The sequence below is a fragment of the Pinus tabuliformis genome, chromosome 9, assembly GCF_031772625.1.
Source record: "Pinus tabuliformis cultivar Carrire ecotype Pingquan chromosome 9, CPIR1, whole genome shotgun sequence".
In the NCBI taxonomy this organism is placed as follows: domain Eukaryota; kingdom Viridiplantae; phylum Streptophyta; class Pinopsida; order Pinales; family Pinaceae; genus Pinus; species Pinus tabuliformis.
The window spans coordinates 1797469628-1797488130 of record NC_142307.1 but is presented as its reverse complement, the minus strand read 5'-3'; the positions used below and the strand labels follow the sequence as shown (position 1 = coordinate 1797488130).

The window sequence follows — 18503 nt, the reverse complement described above, 5'->3', positions numbered from 1 at the left end:
TTTACCTATTTCTGCCTCTAAGTCAAATGATTTTTCAGATTGGGTTTTAGTATTGTGAGAGGCAAGTTTCCCTTTTTCCATTGCAGTATCAACAATTTGGTCTGGTTTATCAGCGTTATGGGAAGTAACTTCTTGCAGTTTTTCAACTTTAGGAGGGCTTTTTGGAACACTGCTTGAGTTTTTTTTCGAGGAAAGAGGTGGCAGAGGTTGGTCAATAGAAGGCTTCATTTCTGTTATGTCCTCTACACTCACTTGATGCGGGTTTGGGATAGGTATATCAACTGGTTCTGTTATGACGGCCTTGCCTTTAGTCTTGTTGGGCTGTTTGTCATCCTTTGGTTTGCTAGGTTCAGAAATATCAATGGTCCTAGTTCTCAGTTTATACTGTTTGTGGACCTCATACAGAGCAATATCATAGCCTTGTTTAAAATCAAAAGACTCACCAGACTTAGTCTGAAATTGATTAAAGTCATGCTCATCTTGGTCTTGTTGAGTTAGTAAAATTTGTTGCTCAGCCCTTGAATCCACCAAGTTTATGTGAGTGTCCTCTGGGGGTTCACTAGATGTAGAGGCTTCCGCATAATTTTCATGAAAAGGGGGCCTTATGTCATGGTCTGGGCTAGACCTTCCAGCATTTGCGTTCTGAGTTTTCCTAAAATTTGGGTTCCTTATGGTATTGGGTTGTTGTGCTTCCAATGAAGACTTCCTCTCAACACTTTCTACTCTGCCTCCCAGCCTTTGAATGCCACTGATAATAGCATCAAGTTTCTGATCTAAGGTTGAGGGTTCTTCCTTAAAGGTGGTTCTTCTCTCCATTCTAGCTCTGTTTCTTTTGGCAATTAGGTTGGCCTCTACGCTAACAGCAACATTTTGCATGTCTGCAAGGGTTTGAGGGGCTCTTTCTTTTAACTGGTAGGCCATATCTGGATCGAATCCATCAGGGAATTTATACAAGGCAAGGTCAAGTGGAGGTCTTAGGTTTTGCGGTATTGCATTATAGACATTGTTGAATCTTGCACAGTAATCTAGGACAGACTCTTAAGGGCCTCTTTTTATTGTATCGTATTCAGCTAGTATGTGCAAGGGGTCTTTCTTTTTCTCCCATCTGTTGGTAAAGGATTGGTAAGGCTCATCGGGAGTGGTTATAGAATTTGCAGCAAGTGATCTGAACCAAGTTGTTACATCACCTGTCAAACATTGGACAAAAATTTTCATTCTGACACTATCATCATCTATTTCGTAGTTCTCAAACTAATCTTGCATTTTCTTGGTATGCTGAAGGGTTGTGCAAGTACCAATCCCATCAAAATATGTGATTTTAGTTTGAAAATCCTGAGGCATAGCCCCAGGGTTTGCAGGTAATTGCAGGGGTGCATATCTATTAGCCATATTCACAGGAATAAGTGGAACAATAGGAACAACTGGGACAACTGGAACAACATTAGTGGTAATGGGAGTATGTGCAGTGAATGGAGGTAAGGAAGGAGTGCTTGGAGAGGTGGACAATGAACAAGGGGAAGCAGGGGTTGAACGAAATAAAACTTTGACAGGGGTTGGAACACTGCTTGGGTGAACTACTTCACGACTATTATCGGCAAAATCTTCTCTTTGTTCTTGCTTCCTAAGGATCTTTGGGATTAAGTTTGGATTTTCAAAAGTAGCAGGGGGATTCGGGTCTGGATTTGACCTAGTATAACGAGAATTCTTTTTGGGAGCCAGATTCTGAATTTGTTTTGGTATTTTCTGTGAATGTTTTTAGAATTTAGCAAGGAACTGATCAAATTTTTGGAACGACTATCTGTAGTTTGAAACTAGCATGAAGATTGACTGAAGCAGCATTTATTTACTCCTGTAAATGCAAGCAAGAACAGTTTTAAAGGCTTCTTGGCCGACATTCAGACTTCATCTGTAGTTTTAAGGAATAGACAGCACTTGAACAACTGGTTTTTGTTTCTATGGAGTTTTCCATCTTGATTTGTGAAATTAACTGAGGATGTTCTCCAGTGTATGTTATCACTCAGGTTGTCCTTTTGGTCAGCTCAAAAGGATACAGCCGAGGTAACCACAGACCAACCTTTGGACTGCAGGTTCTAGCCCACCTGCAATCAGAGAGGGCTCTCTGTTTCTGATTTACCTTTGTTGATATGTTTTAGGCTAGTTATTGAGCTCAAGGGGTTTTGTTTTGATTTTGGTGGGAGGATGATGCTTTCAAGTAAAGAGGCAGGGATAACATGAAATTTTTAGAACCATTGGGCGTGGAGTCAAGGAGTAGGACTGCTGGTGCATTTTCTTGGTCACAAGAGGGAATTATGGAGCAAGACAGCTGCATATGAAACAATCATTCAAGGTAAAAGAGATGGATTAAAGGCTAAGGGATGAGGGGCAATTAAGAATCTCTCATTCAGGTTAGCAGGAAGAGGATAAACGAGCCCTATCTAGGAGCAGTTAAGAATTCCTAGATAATAGTCATTTATATGTGAAATATATCAAACATGAGCCATAAGAGAATTCGTATTTATGCCTAAATCAGGAGGAAAACATTAAGAAGCCAAAAAAACTGAGCATAGAGTGCAGCTAAGCAAATTCTAAACCAATCCTTTGTTCAGTGATTTGAGCATATGCGAAATTGAAATAATAGAGGTAAGGAACACTTATTGATTCATACTGCAGCACAAGAATTCCACATTCACTTCTTGAAACCATTAGACATAGAGCAGACAGTCTGTCCTCCAAAGCTTTTCAGCAATCTTTGATTAAGTAAAACATCTCAGATACAGTGTGACTCTCTAATGAAGATTATCAACCAACCAACCCCCTTAACAATGAAGAGGGTCCTATAAATAGGGAAAATTATCCAGAATTAATCTATTACAGCTGACCTAAATAGGTCCAAAAGAAAATGATTACTTTAACCTAATCTTATCGAGAAATAAATGCATGAAAATATCTTTGAGTTGTTCTGAGGGCAGCTGTATCAAACTAAGTCAATGTCTGTCCTGGGTGGCTTGGTGCAGTCTTTCTATAATAACTCTGATTTGTCTTTTACCTCTACCTCTAACTTGGTCATGCTGCTATTTGGTGGCATTGATGTGCACTAATCCCGACCAGATAAGTTTTTAAATTGCCTTCATTGCTTTGCTGACTTAGATGAAGGTTTTTAATTTTCACCTGCTTTGATGTTGCTGAACTCATACTCTTTTCCGCTTCCTGATACTCTTTGGCACTGAACCTGGCCTCTTTAATGTCTTCTCAGTGCTTTAGACTGTCCCATCGACCTTTACGGCAGCTATTCGTCCCTCTGTTGCTTTAAAAACTGTGTTCGCGCCTTTCTGAACGCTTCGCAAAGAAAATCTGGTCATTTCGCGCCTTTCGAGCATGTTGGAGGCCGAGTCACGAAGGGGCTTTCCATTTTGGCCTATTTCCCGTAGCCATGCGCGATTAGCGCTAGGTGCTAATTGCGCATGAAAAACTGCCTCAGATTCTGATTCCGGGCTTCCTAGGCTGCGATTTGTGCCTTTCGCACTTTTTAACGGTGACGTCAACATGACGTTGGCAGGCGGGTCCCAGTACGGTGGTAACGTGGCAGGGTGACGTCAGTGGGTTGGCATCAGCAGTACGGCCGGGTGACGTAGTAGGGTGACGTCAGTGGGGTGACGTCAGCAGTGATGTGGTGTTGCCACAGGAGGGGGGAAAAGCGATTTATGGTTTCAGGCGCACCGCCTTTCCCCATAGGTGGTTTCGGCAGAGGGGGCTCCGCCACAGTCGAGAGGGTGACGCGTGGCAGGAGTACGACGGGAAAACCGCCGATCTCCTGGGCGTTAACCCTCGGCGGCTTTGTTGGGGAAAAGACCCGCCCACAGTTGATCTGCGGTGCGCCAGATCTAACGGTTGGCAGCAAAGATGAGGCGGCAGAGGATTAGGGACAGTGCCCGCGGCGCGATTTGAATGATTTATTAAACGGAGGGGGGTTTTAAACATTAGAAATGTGGGCTTATGGGTTATAACAGATTTTTAAAGGCATCGGAAGGGGTCCGAAAGCCTATAAAGATGGATTTATGCAGTTTGAGAAGGGTTTTAAGGAAAAACAAGGGGTTTATGCCTTGGGAGGGTGAGAATAAGTCAAATATGATGGTTTTTATACATATGAAAGGAATTTTATGCTGTGTGATGGAGTAAAACGCATGAAGAGATAGTTTGAGGGTGGAGATGAGGGTGGAGATGAGGGCTCTTGTTGAGTTTCAGATAAACTTAGCAATTCCCAATGAACTTATTATTATGTTTCAACCAGGGGGAGGGGATAAGTATATAGGGGAGCTATTAACATAATTTTAGTAGGGGAAGGGGAACACAGATAGGGATTTACATAATAGAGTCAGTAGTTAATATGAAAGTGTGAAGAAAGTGCTAAGTATGTGAATCTTAGGCTATTAGGGGGGATAGAACTTGTAGAAGAGATATCAGCACTCCTAAGTAAAGTAGATCTCTACTTAGGCAAATGTTTTATGAAACATGATGAAACTAAGAGGTTCAAGCAGATCTTGACCTCTTGAGGGAAGTTAGTGAGTGATTTAGGGAATTAGAAGAAGGGGGAGTTAGACATGCCTCGCTTGACCTGCTCCAAATGAAAATTGCCTTACAATTGTGATTTGTAGTAAAATATCACTTTGAAACAAAAAATTGATCATAAATCAACACTCTGCAACCTCAAAACTACCTACCCAGCCTACTTACCTAACACTTTTTCTTCTTTTGGTTTGGGTGCACTTAGACTTGCAGACCCTGCTTTACAATTTTTCTTTTGACTGCTCTCCTATCTAAATCTACACTTATTTCTACCAAGGGTCGAGATTAAGCAGTTGGGCTCCTTTGATTCTCTACCTATCTACAAATATGCCAAGATTAAGTTGTTTGGACAGATATTCATTCTCTATTTCTAAAGCAAGAAATTGAAACCTAGGGAAACCAAGATTAAGCTGTTTGGCTTCTTTAGGAAATATGGAGCATTGCAGCATGCAAAGTATGACATATTTGGCATGTAAAACTGTCAATCATGAAATATGAACACCTGTTGCAACAGGAGGCTAACACGATGAACCTACATTAACAAAGATAATCATATCTATAAGGTAAAATAACTAATACGATACAATTAACTCAACGTGACCATGGTTACTTTGCCTAAAATAGAAAATATAATAGATGGAAATATCACATAACATACCACCACGAATATTATTATATCCACTAGAGCCTAATTTGTGAGATCCAATTTTTGACACCCTAGCTTGGGTTGCTTTTCTTGTATCTCGTAGGCGTCCCTTAGCTCCTCCTTGTGCAGATGGCGTATAGTTTGGATTTCTGAGGACTTTCCTCTTAAACTTGGCATCTTTCATAAGTTCATCCCACGTCACTTCGTCTGTGATCCAAACTGGACGTGGATACATCAATTTTTTTGTAACTTTGTCCTTAAATTGGACCTCTTTTAGTGCATGTATTTACTTGCAATCTGTAAAATAAGTTCCTTACCAAATCCAGGAACCAAATGCTATTAATACATCTTTAAATAGTTTTTCTTTTTTGGCATTAGCTTGTTTCCTCCAATCCATTTGGATGGTATTTCCAAATAATTCTTCTGCACGACGAAAAATAAAGTGATAAAATCTCACCCCTGTTTCATCCTTCAAGACATTTCCTTCTGAAGTGAGCAAGATTGTAACTTCTTTCATTCCTTTTGTGGTCACCGCTGATATTTTTGTAGTCTTGGGGATTGAGGAAGGTTCCATTATAGATACATTAGTCACTGTGTCACTTACTTCCTGCATTTACAATGAAATTGTGGAACTATTAAGAACTCAACCAAAATATGAAACTATTTTTCATATCTAAAATAATGATCCTAAACATAACAAATGAAATTATAAAAAATAAAAATTAATTTTACCTGTTGATATCTTGCAGGAGCTACACTCTCCAACAATGACATTTTCCATAATTGAATTTGTTCAATTATTTATTGTCTGAATTGAACATTTGCAGGAATATCTGGTAGGAGCCTTAACATTCTTATTTGTGAGTATATAAGACTCCTCAAAGAAACTTGTTCTGGTCCTGGTGGGAGAATGCTGACTAGACCCACATTTGATGTAGAGGGCATGTTACGGGGTTCTGGTCTAGGTGTAGATGGCATAACATGACCCTCTATACCAACAGATTGTGTAAAGGGCATGTTATGGGGTTCTGGTCTAGGTGTAGATGGCATAACATGACCCTCTATACCAACAGATTGTATACTTGTTGGAGTCACCCTAGAAACATCCTGCAAGGCACAAATATCAATAATAAGATGGAATAACAGATGAATAATGTTGAAATATGTAACCAGGTTTGGTCTTCATAATGACATATCTAATCACAATTCTATGTAATTTATGTAAAAGAATGGAAAAGAAGATTATTTTTGTTATGACTGAGGCATGGGTTTCATGAACACATGAAGAAGCAAGTCCCATTATAGAATGACAATATCTCGGAAGACTCATTAAAAGAAGGTCATGAAGGTGGCAAATGATTAATGAAATGTATAGTAAAGTTGCAAATAATCATGGAAACCAAAATACTAATCAGTACAAATAGGTGTCCATGAGGTATGTATAATAATTTTATTTTAAAGGGTCCATCATAAGATGTAGTAGGGTTGAATTTATGGGTTTATATTTTAGGAAATACCCTAGTATTTAGAAACCTTAATCTTAAGGTATTTGTTCCCTATGATTTGATTTCTAGGGCATGGGATAAACTCTAGAATGACATAAAGGGAAAAGCGTATGATCTAATGTTTGAATTTAAGAAACCCTAAAAAGGCCTCTTGATTACATAAAAACCCTAAAAAAGTAACTTGACATCATCTTTTGGAATAACATTTTGCTTGGGTTACTTGTTGAAATAGTATTGTATGTACAAGAAGAAAAAAATGGATGGGGTGATCCATTTGAAGGCGTGATGTAGCTCTTCGTAACACCTCATAAATCATGGAGTCTTTGTGCAAAAACTTTGTTAAATATATGCCCTAGATTTCTCAACAAATAACATAATCAAACTCACATAAATAAATGGTTGAATCTTACATCTTGCATAACATTAGATGTATATGGGGGCATTAATGATCCTTGCATGCCAACAATGGTTGTATTGAGGGGCATAAATGAATCCTGCATGCCAACAAAATGCACGCTTAGTAAAAACACAAATATTAATAAATATATATAGTGAAATAAGTTAACTAAATGCACAAAAATATTGATCAAGTTTTACCACTATCATTATCTTAGATGTTTTATAAGGTGTTATAGGGGTTGGAATGACTTTAGCGATTGCCTGCATTCCACAAACATAAATTAGCATAATATAATAAGGAATATAAGATAATTGAACATATAAAAGACAATATTCAAGCTTACCCCACGCATCATCATAGCAGCGTCTTGCCATCGTGCATTTGTTAACATTTCCATAAAAGTAGTGAATATCATTGAACCCCCCATAGTAGCATCAGTAACACCCATGGGTACATTCTTAAAAAACACATAATAACATAAAAATAAGAAAACCTTGATCAAAAAACCGATAAGAAAATAGAATCAAACACCAAATATGTGTTGAGTGAGCATTGAAGATCTATGCAACACTTTGAGGAAAGCTTATCAGAGTGTTCCAACAAGCATTTAACTAGTGACAAACAAACTTTTGAAGTATCATTTTAAAGTTATTTCTAAAAACAAATCCAACCTCTAACTAAATAAACAATATAAATAATACAAATACCAAAAGTAACATAAATACCTGGTCTGCCATTTTGTATAGAATAATGTAATAGAAATCTGTGAAGAAAAGTTTGTGGACACTAGTTAGGATCATTACATAAATAAATGTTGAAATATATGACGTGTAAAACCATAAAATTATTCTAAAATATGTTGGTTTAAACTTATATGCATGTAATACTAATTTCATTGAGGAGTTCTCTGGATTATATTAAAAAGGGTAATGCATTGTCTTAAATTGTTGTCACATAATGCAAAGTAATCTCTGTAGAATATCTTCGTGCTGCCTATAAGCATTACATCACTATCTCATTGTAGCCACAATCAACTCCAAACCAAACCTTGCTTGCCTCAAAACCCCAGACCATACCTCAAGATGATTTGCTGCCACATAAAAACCTTAGGGGTGATTTGTTGCCATAAACAATCCCTTATAGGTGGTTCGCTGCCACAATTGATACCTCAGGGATGATCTGGTGTCATGAACAGTGCCTCAGAGGTATCTTTCTATCTCAGAATTGTTTCATAGACATAGTTTTGCCACAGTGAAGCCTCATATTTAATGTGCTGCTATAGATAATGCATTATAGATAGGGCAATGCCTCAGATAATGTCTCAGGGATGATTCGCTTCCTAGATAATGCCTCAAGATAGTTTTCTGGCACAGTTAATGTCTGTTCGGTCATTTATATAACAGCATTCGGAAGTTGGATTAAAGTGAGAGATTTTAGAAAATTAAATGAAAGTCTGGTTGGTTGACTCTCTGCAATTATGGATTGAAACCAACGAGGTTCCATATATGGTCCTCAAAAAATAAACAGTGTTCCTAACAAACAAGCATCATTTTGTATATAAAATATTTAAATAAATTATCACCAGTTTATATTAAACTGTGAAATCAACATTCGAAAAGCAATGCATATGAAACATATTAAGCATGCATGGAAACTACTAATCGGTGTCCAAATAATTATTATGGTAGATGAAGCAATATGGTGTGTTGCCTTAAAAGAGCACCAATATGCAATAAAGAACCTTGAAATATGCTTGGAAAATGAAAAGACATAAAATAATGTAGAGCATTGGTGGCAGAGAGGGTATAAAAACTCAGAGTTATGTTTAACCCTCCAATATAGTTAACCACACATGGAATAAGTGAATTCAAATGAATGATAATGCAGTAAATGCCCATGAGCTCTGGTTTCATCAATTCATGAGTAAATGTTGGTGTGGGATTAAACCAAATAATGCCAATTTCATGCCTCGTACTTCTCAAAGACCCAAGCTACAAATATCATGGCTTGGTATTATACCTATGTGCAGATTTGTGCAGATTTGAGATGTTCAGAGGAGAATCAATCATATTTCCATAACACCCCTCTCAAACCTATTTCATGCTAACGAATTAGAGTCTAGTGCCAAACACATGATCACATATCCAAGCAAAATATCATCCCAGTGCATCTCCTAGAATGGTGGATATCAAGTGACTCAATGTGGTCATTTATTGCACAGAAGTTGAAATATATAACAATGAGCCAAATGGACATGCATTTTCATAAAAGGATGACCTCATTTCTCAAAACACACCCAAAGGAACTAGGATTGTTAAAATGTTGTATGTTGGGTTAGGGTGCAACACTATCATGTTATAAGACACAATTTCATATAAAAGGTTATACTCCATGGGATACATAAAGAAAATTCCTTTTCTTGTCTTAATTAGAAAGGAGACAGTTTTTCATTGACAAGAAAGAATTGTTATTTAGAAAGGAGGCATCATCCAATGAAGTTCGAGATGGTGAAGAATGCACCATACAGTACATTTCAGCTACTTCTGTTCAGGAAAAAGTTTTCTTTTTTTATTGGTTGGGGAGGGGGGAGATGGTGGGGGAGGGAACCTGCAGGTGTCTATCAAGGTACCAACATCCTCACCTTGAACACCTAATATGCAGGCGCAAGTAAGTGAGGAACTATATTTCTAAGGAAAAACAGAATTTAAAGATTATAAGAAACACTCAAAAATACAAAATAATGAAGAGAATGAGTGAGGAAAATAAACCCAAGAAGATATGCCTGTCTACAATACACAGGCGAAATTCCTTAAAAGATGCTCTGTATTTCAGCCCTGGGTATTCATAATTTCCTATGAATACAATTTTTATCTCCAAAAATTGTCCTGTACAATTATGTTTTCAAAGAGGGCTCAATATTGATGTAATAGCACCAAACAATAAATATCCATGTGAAACTTGGGACCATAAATTATTTGCAATTCATTGGATTTAAATCTAATCTCAATAATCTCATTAAATAGAACTGCTTTATGATAAACCTATATCGATTCCACCAGCATAAAACTCAAACCCATAATTTTGTAATCCACTAGACGAAATTTTTGGTACTAAAAATATCATTAAAGAAATTTCTTTATTAAGAAGGTCGTCGGCTCTCTAGGCATTGGGGTCATAACAATAGGCCAGACAAGGGTCGGGCAGCTATGTCAACAATGGACTAGCCAAACAATCAGGGAAAGAAAAGAAATTTGGCAACTCGGCCAACACTCCTAAGGCCATATTGGATTGGCCAAACAATCAGGGAAAGAAAAGAAATTTGGCAACTAGGCCAACACTCTTAGGGCCATATCAAAGTTGATCTGTAATTACGAAGTAGCCACATAGGCATTGGGGCCACAATGGAAAAATGACTCATTGGAAAAAACAATTATGAAGAATAATGGCTAGGAAGTTTCCCATTTAGGGACTTTGGGCTCAATTCTTTGCCAAATAACCACTGGGAAAAAGCATAGAGATAAAGGAGGAAGAGATTTCAATCAAGACAAGTTGCAGATTAGTGGAAGGGAGAAACCACCAGAGGAAAGATGAGGAGGCTGCAGTTAGACCAACATAGATCCATCTCAACTCCAGATCCATCAAGCACAAAAAGGATCAAATCCTTCTAATACAAACCTTTTTGATAGTGAAAAAACTTCAGGAATAGTTTGCATTTGGAAGGATTTGATCCTTCAACAGCACTTGATAGATCCAGAGTTGAGATATATCTACTCTTGGTTTATGTATATGCATGTGTGTGTGAACTCATAATTTTTTATTTAAATTAAATAAAGGTAAATAAAAATAAAATAAAAGAATTGGCCATGTAAGCTGAGTGCAAATCTCCCCATTAACTCATCCATTGAGTCTTTTTACCCAGTGGAGGATTTTCTCCAGTTATCAATTTGCTTTGTATTAATAATAGTGTGGAATATTGTGTCTTCCATTGCTCAATATTTTCATTTTCGTAGTAGAAGTTTGATTGCGTATTTCAATTAGTATGAAAGCATGTTCACCATCAATGCCCAATATCTTTCAGGAATATATAGATTTCCAAACAATCGTATTAATCCCCACTATGTTTAAGTTACTTAAAATGAACTACAAATAGTAACAGTTCTGCCCTGTTATGGGCATTCTCATAATGTTGGTTTCAGAAACGGGCTTCTGTTACAACCATTAAATTGGCAATACCTAATTGTGTTGTTAGTATGTCCTATTTTGGACGTTTTCACAATCTGGGTTAGCTGTTTGGCTTTCCTATTATGTTCTCAGTACATATAGGTATTTCCAAAATAGGCTCACTGCTTGATTTCAAACTAAGTGTTAATCTTGCTAGAGTTAAAACAACAATATTTTGCTCTCCCATACTCATCAATTTGGTATCCCGAAAATCCCATCTCACTTGTTAATAATGAAACTCACGAGTATGGGTTTAAGAATTCAGATGCAATTGAAAGATATCAATATCATGTAGTTGAAAAAGAAGAGCAAATTGAACAGGTTTACAAAAGTGAAACTCATGATGATGAAGAACGAAAATCGCATAAGAATTATAACAGTAGCCAAAATGATGGTTGTCCCATGTTGTCTAACGCAATTTCTTTTAAATTTGGAGATCATCAACTAATTCATTCATCATATGGTGAACCTCAAGAAGCTTATGACAATATTTGAGTTTTAGATGTTGGTCTGCAACCTCATAACTCAACTATTGAGGATGAAGTTCATGAAGACAAGTTTCATTATTCAGAGTCCAGACAATGACAAACAGTTTTATGGCCTTAATGAATTGCATAGTTCGAAAGTGGATAGTGTCTCTAGTATGTATGAGCCAATGCCTAGTGTTTCCCAGCATGCAGGTGAGTCATCTCATTATAAAGTTGAATGGATTCATGTCTACACACAAATAGAGAGCGATACTTCAAAGAAGAAATTAAGTTGTTCATGTAATTATAAAGAAAGAGAACCAGACGCGGCTCAGGAAATTGTTGATTATTCAAATAGTTTTGAAGGCAGTATTGATGTGTTCGCTAGTTCGGGAATGCCTCGACTCTGTTCTAGTTCCCCTAGTATTAATATTAATGATGTGTTCCCTTTGCTATGATGATTTCAATGCTCCATTAAACAAGCCCAAGCTTACCGACAGTAATGATGTGTTCCTTGTTCAAGTATGGATGAATCTGTTCATGAAAAAGAAGTCATAGCTAAGGAGACTGTTCAAAATAATCCCAATTCCTACAGCTATACCAATGAATATGGCTACGCAAGGAAAATAATACCAATGCCATGTAGCATCAATGATACTGATATTTTTTTTTTTATTTCTGTTTGCTGATTTGCAATGGCTGCTTCCTCGTCTACGGTTGCTCATTCCAAAAATAGTCAGTGGTATGAGATATTCATAAATCACCGCGGAGTTGACGTGAAGAAAACCTTCACCAGGTTGCTCTACAATCGCCTTTTCTCAATTGAATTGAAGGCCTTTCTAGATGAGGACGAGTTGCAGCGGGGATATGAATTTCCTTCTCAACTAAAATGCGCTATTGAGACTGCCTCAGCCTATGTGGCGATCTTCTCTCCTCATTATCCTGAATCAAATTGGTGCCTAGATGAGCTCGTGTTGATGTTGGACTCATCGGTTCCCACAATTCTAGTGTTTTATGGTGTCACACCCACGGAGGTTCGATGGGCGCGAAGTAAATGGGGAAGATATGCTCAAGACCTACAAAACCTCACAGAGAAGAGAACTTCTGACCCTAAAACTAATGAAGAGAAGCCACTATTTGACTCCAAGACTATCGAAGATTGGAGAAATGCACTTTTTCGTGTTGCGGACATTAGTGGTTTCAAGCTGGAGGCATGCAATACTGGGTGAAAACTCAACCTTCACTATCAATGATAGTATTTTATGTTTGATAAAGAGACATAGACTTTTGTTTCTCACTGTTATATTTCTTTTCTTCTGAATAACTAGCAAGGAGCTGGAGATGGAGCTGCTAGATAAGGTCGTTAAATATCTGTCGGAAATAGTGAAAAAGCCAGAGTTGCCTGTGGCGACTATCCAACAGGCTTGAATTTTAAGCTTCAAGATTTTGAAGAGACAGTCCTGTTGCAGCAACAGCAAAGTGGGAAATCTCAGATATTGGGGATAGTGGGGTTAGGTGGCGTAGGAAAGACAACTTTTTCAAAAAACTGAAAAAAGATGAGATTTTAACCCTGTTTTTCATGTGGCACCATACCTTTTAAAATTTACAAATATATTTGGTGTAAACATGCTGAAACCTTTGCACTACTCTACTAGGAATGGAAAAGAGTATATATCAAGACTATTGCATACAAAACAACTAGTACCAAAATGATAATGCTGATGTCACTAAGTTCTAAACATTGAAAATAGATACAATGAAAAGACAAGAACCTAACTCAATCAATATTTCCATACTATTGAAATATATGTCCCCCAAATCTAGACTAAATGACCTAAATCCACTACCTAGTGATAGATAGAGAAATAGGTACTCTGAGGCCAAACGTTTTAGGAAAAAACTAGATGATAACATGGGTAAAAGTATGGAGAATATTGTGAACCCATATGTTAGAAAAATGAGATAGGGAAACTTGTAGTAGAATTAGTGTTGGTAATCTTCCAGTGTGAATGTCACTAATAAATTTAGCTCCGATTGTACTCAAATGTTTTTATAAATATCCTCCATAATATTCCAAGGAATTTAATAAAAAGTTTTGAGATCAGAACTAGATTCGGAAATCAATTTCAAGGGACAAAATCCAATAGTCCTAAGAATAAAAAAGGCAGTGCAATTCCTTCCTTGTATTTGGGCATTAACACTATCTTCACGTTGAAATAAATTTACATTTTTCCAATTCCCAAGTGAAATTTCAGATCCATGTTAGAAAATATTTAAACTCAGATACATGTAACCAGTATGATGTTTGCACCAAAAGAGCCTAGGTTCCTTCTACAACATTCATGGAAATGAGATGAGCCATCATCTCTTTCATGGCACATTAAATAAGGAAACTAACACAATCTCATGTAAATCAAGATATAGAATGCACCTAAACATAGGAAACTCGAGGATGAATATCTATCTTGAGTTCACACAAATGGTCGATGTATGCATTATTGTAACTCTAAATATCGAACCTAAATTTAAATAGATTTGGCTAATGTATATGTTAATTTATGGAAATGTACTTCAAAGAAAACCCAAGTGTTTAGAGAGGGGCTGATGACATAAAATTGAAAACCCAATTCATGGTTACAATACTTAAATATAAAATGCTATGTTTTTTAGTTTGAACATATAAAGGAACTTACAAGCATATCTTGCATGAGAAGTGTGGGAAGAGGTTTGAATGAGGGAAATATGGCATCATTTAAAACAATTCTTTTCTTAGAACCCACTGCGTACAAATTGTTGCATCTTTGAAGCTCTCCTCTTTTCCATTGTCCAGAAAACATCATAAACCATTTTTTCCATCTATACATAACCATCCTGAGAGACGATAATAAATATGGGACTAGACCTTCCATGTACTACCAATTTCAATTCTCCCCATTTTGTGTTGAACTCATGGAAGACCGAGAGGCCACAAAATTGGTGCAACCTAAATTTTTAAAATGGGTTTATGAGAAAACTACAGAAAAACCCACAATAGATTGAGAATGAGTAGTTTTGTAAGTATAAAGGTCCCTAGAATACAAGGTTACCATTGATAAACAAAACGAAACCTCAATACCCTTCCAGGGGCCAATAATGATGTAGAAAAGCCCCTAAAAATTTAGATTGAGATAGTAAATTGGATTATCACAAATTTGTCTCATAATCCACGATTCAACTATAGCAAATTATAAGTTTCTTCTATGGAAATAATGTTCGAAATAATACTGAGAGGGGGGGTGAATCAGTATTATCAGATCAATAAAACTTTTTCAATGCTCAGAAACATATATGCTACTTCAGTTAAGTGAACCAGCGTGTACACGCTACTGTGTCTAAAGAAAACAGCGTATAACCAGAAAACTTATAATTCAGTTAGTTTATCTTCAGTTAAGTGCATCAGGTCATTATTCACCATATTAAGAGTAAACCGATGCAGTGTAACAGAACAGATCATCACACAAAAGCCACACACATGAACACCATGATATAAGGTGGAAACCCAATGTGGGTGAAAACCACCTGCTGCAAGTCGTCTCTATCTTTCTTTAATAAGAACTTCAGTTTACAATCTTTTGTACTGGTGCAGCCTTATACCAGTACGCAGGCTACAACCTGCAGAAGGCTTCGACCTTCTCTCGTTCTCTAAACTTCCTTGGAAGGGAGCTCCAACCCCCTTTGCTCTTGTACTAGCTAAGATACTAGTACGTAGGTGCTGGCCTACAATCTTCTTTCCTTCAGGTACCACTTTTCATCAATTTTCAGACTGGATATTCCTGAAGCAAAACATTACAATCTGAAGACTATGATTCATTCACAAATCATTGAAGCATAAAACAGCCAATACTAGCATCATCAATCTTTGAATCACTGAACCACTGAAACCCTGTCAACACCTGTCACCAGAACACAGAGCAGACTACAGAACTCTGTAATATCAGTCAGACTCAACTGCAAACCCAAAAATCATGCTTCAAAAGATATACGCTACTTCAATGAAGGTAACCCGCGTATACACGCGGTTTTACCGAAGACAACCTGCGTACAGATCTAAAAATAACTTTTCATAACTTGCAGCTGTACCAGATATCAGTTATACCCAGAATATAACATTGCGTCAGTATGCAGATCTAGAAACACGCATAATCAACCATATAAAAATAGTTCATTTCAAACCATTTGATCCCGATCTCTCCTTAGATCTTGTTCTCCATCAACCGATGAGATCTCTCCTTAGCTCAGAGCAAGCAATACATCATCAACCAATAACCTGCATACTGGATCTAATACTTCATCAGATATTCAAGACTTTTCGGATACTCTTGCCTAATGATTTCCTTCTCCTTATATAGCCTTAGGCCTTGTTCAATACCAAGAGCCAAAACCATAGAAATCCAATACCATCATCCTCAAAACTACGGATCGACACGTCCGTCGAGACACCATGGTCCGAAACCATAGGCACAACTTCCAAGGAATAACCGCCACGGACCAAAAATAAGTTTTCCACATACACGCGCTTTTACTGAAGTCAACCTACGTGTACACGCGACTTGGGCTTGATGAACCTGCGTATATGGATTTTCTCTTCTTCTTATAGTCTGATCATCAATTCCTTGCTGCTGACCTTCTGCACTATGATTTGTCATCAGTGAGGTTTGCCATCAAGGACAACACTTGTCTCATAATGCCAACAATCTCCCCCTTTGGACTTGATGGCAACCCCAAGATCCTTAGAATCATTTTCCCCCTTTGTCATCAAGGGCAAAGGGTTGTGCTCCCCCTGAGTACATGCTGATTTCTCTGCTCTGCTGTGCTGAACATGCTCCCCCTGACTGTAGGCAAGATCTGCAAAAGATGTTCTTCAAACGACCCAAGACTTATACATTATAAAGGACCTTCCTATCACCAAAAGACTCAATACATACATCCATACTCCCAACCAAGAGGGGATACATTAGAACCAACTAATTATATTACATCATTCATCCCAGGCATAGTGGGGAAAACAACATAGGCTGTTACATGACCTTGACACCATAAAAGAGATATCACAGAAGAGATACATGATATAGAGACAACAAATGTAGACCAAGACTTATGAAAGTCACAAGCAGCATCTGATACACATCTTTTAGATCAACAACCAAGATTTCCTTCTGAGCTCCTTCTCCTGAAACCAACAACAGTGTGTACTAGAACCAAAAGCATCTAAATGCCAACAATGCTTTATGAGACTTTAAGCTGCTCCCCCTGAACCTGTGTCTGCTGCACCCCCTGAAACTGTGCCTGAAGAATTTTGGCATACCCATCTCAGATCTTCTCCAACCGGAGTCTACCCTTGCTGTTCAGAACTCCATATACGTGACTTTTCCTACATAAAACAACGTATGCACGCGGATATGCTTCCTGCAGCACGTGTACACCATACACGCGACTTTCCCAGCATAAATCGGCGTATATACGCGGATTTCCCTTACGTAACTTGCGTATACCAACTTTTCTGTAGAACAGACAAGCTTCAACAGCAGGATGAAGCATCAACTACTCCCAGCTTTTGTCTGAGATATTCAAAAGTTTCCCTGGGCAATGGTTTTGTGAGAATATCAGCAACTTGTTCCTTAGAAGGAACATACTCCAGCTTGACCTTCTGCTCAAGCACTTGTTCCCGAAGAAAATGGTACTTGATTGGTATGTGCTTGGTCTTTGAGTGCATGACTGGATTCTTTGAAATGCTGATTGCACTTGTATTATCACATAAGATAGAGACTGGTGGCGTGCAAGTGATTTGAAAATCCTGCAAGGTCTGCATCATCCAAAGAAGTTGTGTGCAACAAGATGCCACAGCCACATATTCTGCTTCAGCTATAGATAAAGCAATCGAACTCTGCTTCTTTCTGAACCAAGATACTAATCTGGAACCCATGAAGAAAGCACCACCACTTGTGCGTTTCCTATCATCCACACTTCTGGCCCAATCTGCATCTGTGTAAGCATGAAGAGTGAGATCTGTATCTCTAGTATACCATAAGCCATAGTTTTGGGTCCCTTAAAGATACTTGAAGATTCTTTTGACTGCCTGAAGATGAGTTTCCTTTGGGTTGGCTTGAAATCTTCCAACAATTCCTACTGCATGCATAATATCTGGCCGGATACCTATCAAATAAAGCAAACTCCCAATCATGGATCTATAAGTGGGTTGGTGAACTGCTGCTGATTCGTCATTTTCACTGAGGCTACATCCTGTAACCATGGGGGTAAAAACTGGCTTTGAATCTTCCATGCCATACTTCTTCAAGATCTGCTTGAGGTACTTGGTTTGAGACAAGAAAATACCTCCTTCATTTTGTTGGATTTGTAATCCAAGAAAGTATGTCAATTCTCCAAGTAATGACATTTCAAATTCTTTCTGCATAACCAAGGCAAAGTTCTGACTCATAGCCTCTTCATTGCTACCAAAGATAATATCATCTACATACACAACAAGTATTAGCAATTTGTTATTTTCAACTTTCATATAGAGATTGCTATCTGCTGATCCTTTTGAAAAACCTTGTTGGTGAAGATATTTGTCCAACCAATAATACCAAGCCCTTGGAGCTTGTTTGAGACCATAAAGAGCCTTTTTCAATCTGCATACAAGGTTTGGATCATTCCCAAGAATG

The 18503-nt window shown here is 37.7% G+C and overlaps 2 protein-coding genes across 2 annotated transcripts in view; one reads left to right on the top strand and one right to left on the bottom strand.

Annotated features, from left to right (window-relative positions):
* LOC149155939 (DNA polymerase delta catalytic subunit-like) overlaps positions 1–7562 on the bottom strand; it is an 83982-nt gene extending 76420 nt beyond the window's left edge. Inside the window, exon 1 of the mRNA XM_089444586.1 lies at positions 7458–7562. Coding sequence (XP_089300712.1) covers positions 7458–7562 — 105 coding nt within the window. The remainder of the gene's footprint in view (positions 1–7457) is intronic.
* Positions 7563–12497: 4935 nt separating this feature from the next.
* On the top strand, positions 12498–13230 carry LOC149155938 (toll/interleukin-1 receptor-like protein). The gene is made up of 2 exons (XM_089444585.1): positions 12498–13027; positions 13131–13230. The coding sequence occupies exons 1-2, from the start codon at positions 12498–12500 to the stop codon at positions 13228–13230; spliced, it is 630 nt and encodes a 209-aa protein (XP_089300711.1).
* Positions 13231–18503: the final 5273 nt, after the last annotated feature.

Excerpts from the sequence above, each read along its gene's own strand:
- LOC149155938 (XM_089444585.1), top strand. The coding sequence starts at position 12,498 with ATGGCTGCTTCCTCGTCTACGGTTGCTCATTCCAAAAATAGTCAGTGG. Across the intron at positions 13,028-13,130 it reads CTGGAGGCATGCAATACTGG|CAAGGAGCTGGAGATGGAGC; the intron begins GTGAAAACTCAA and ends CTGAATAACTAG.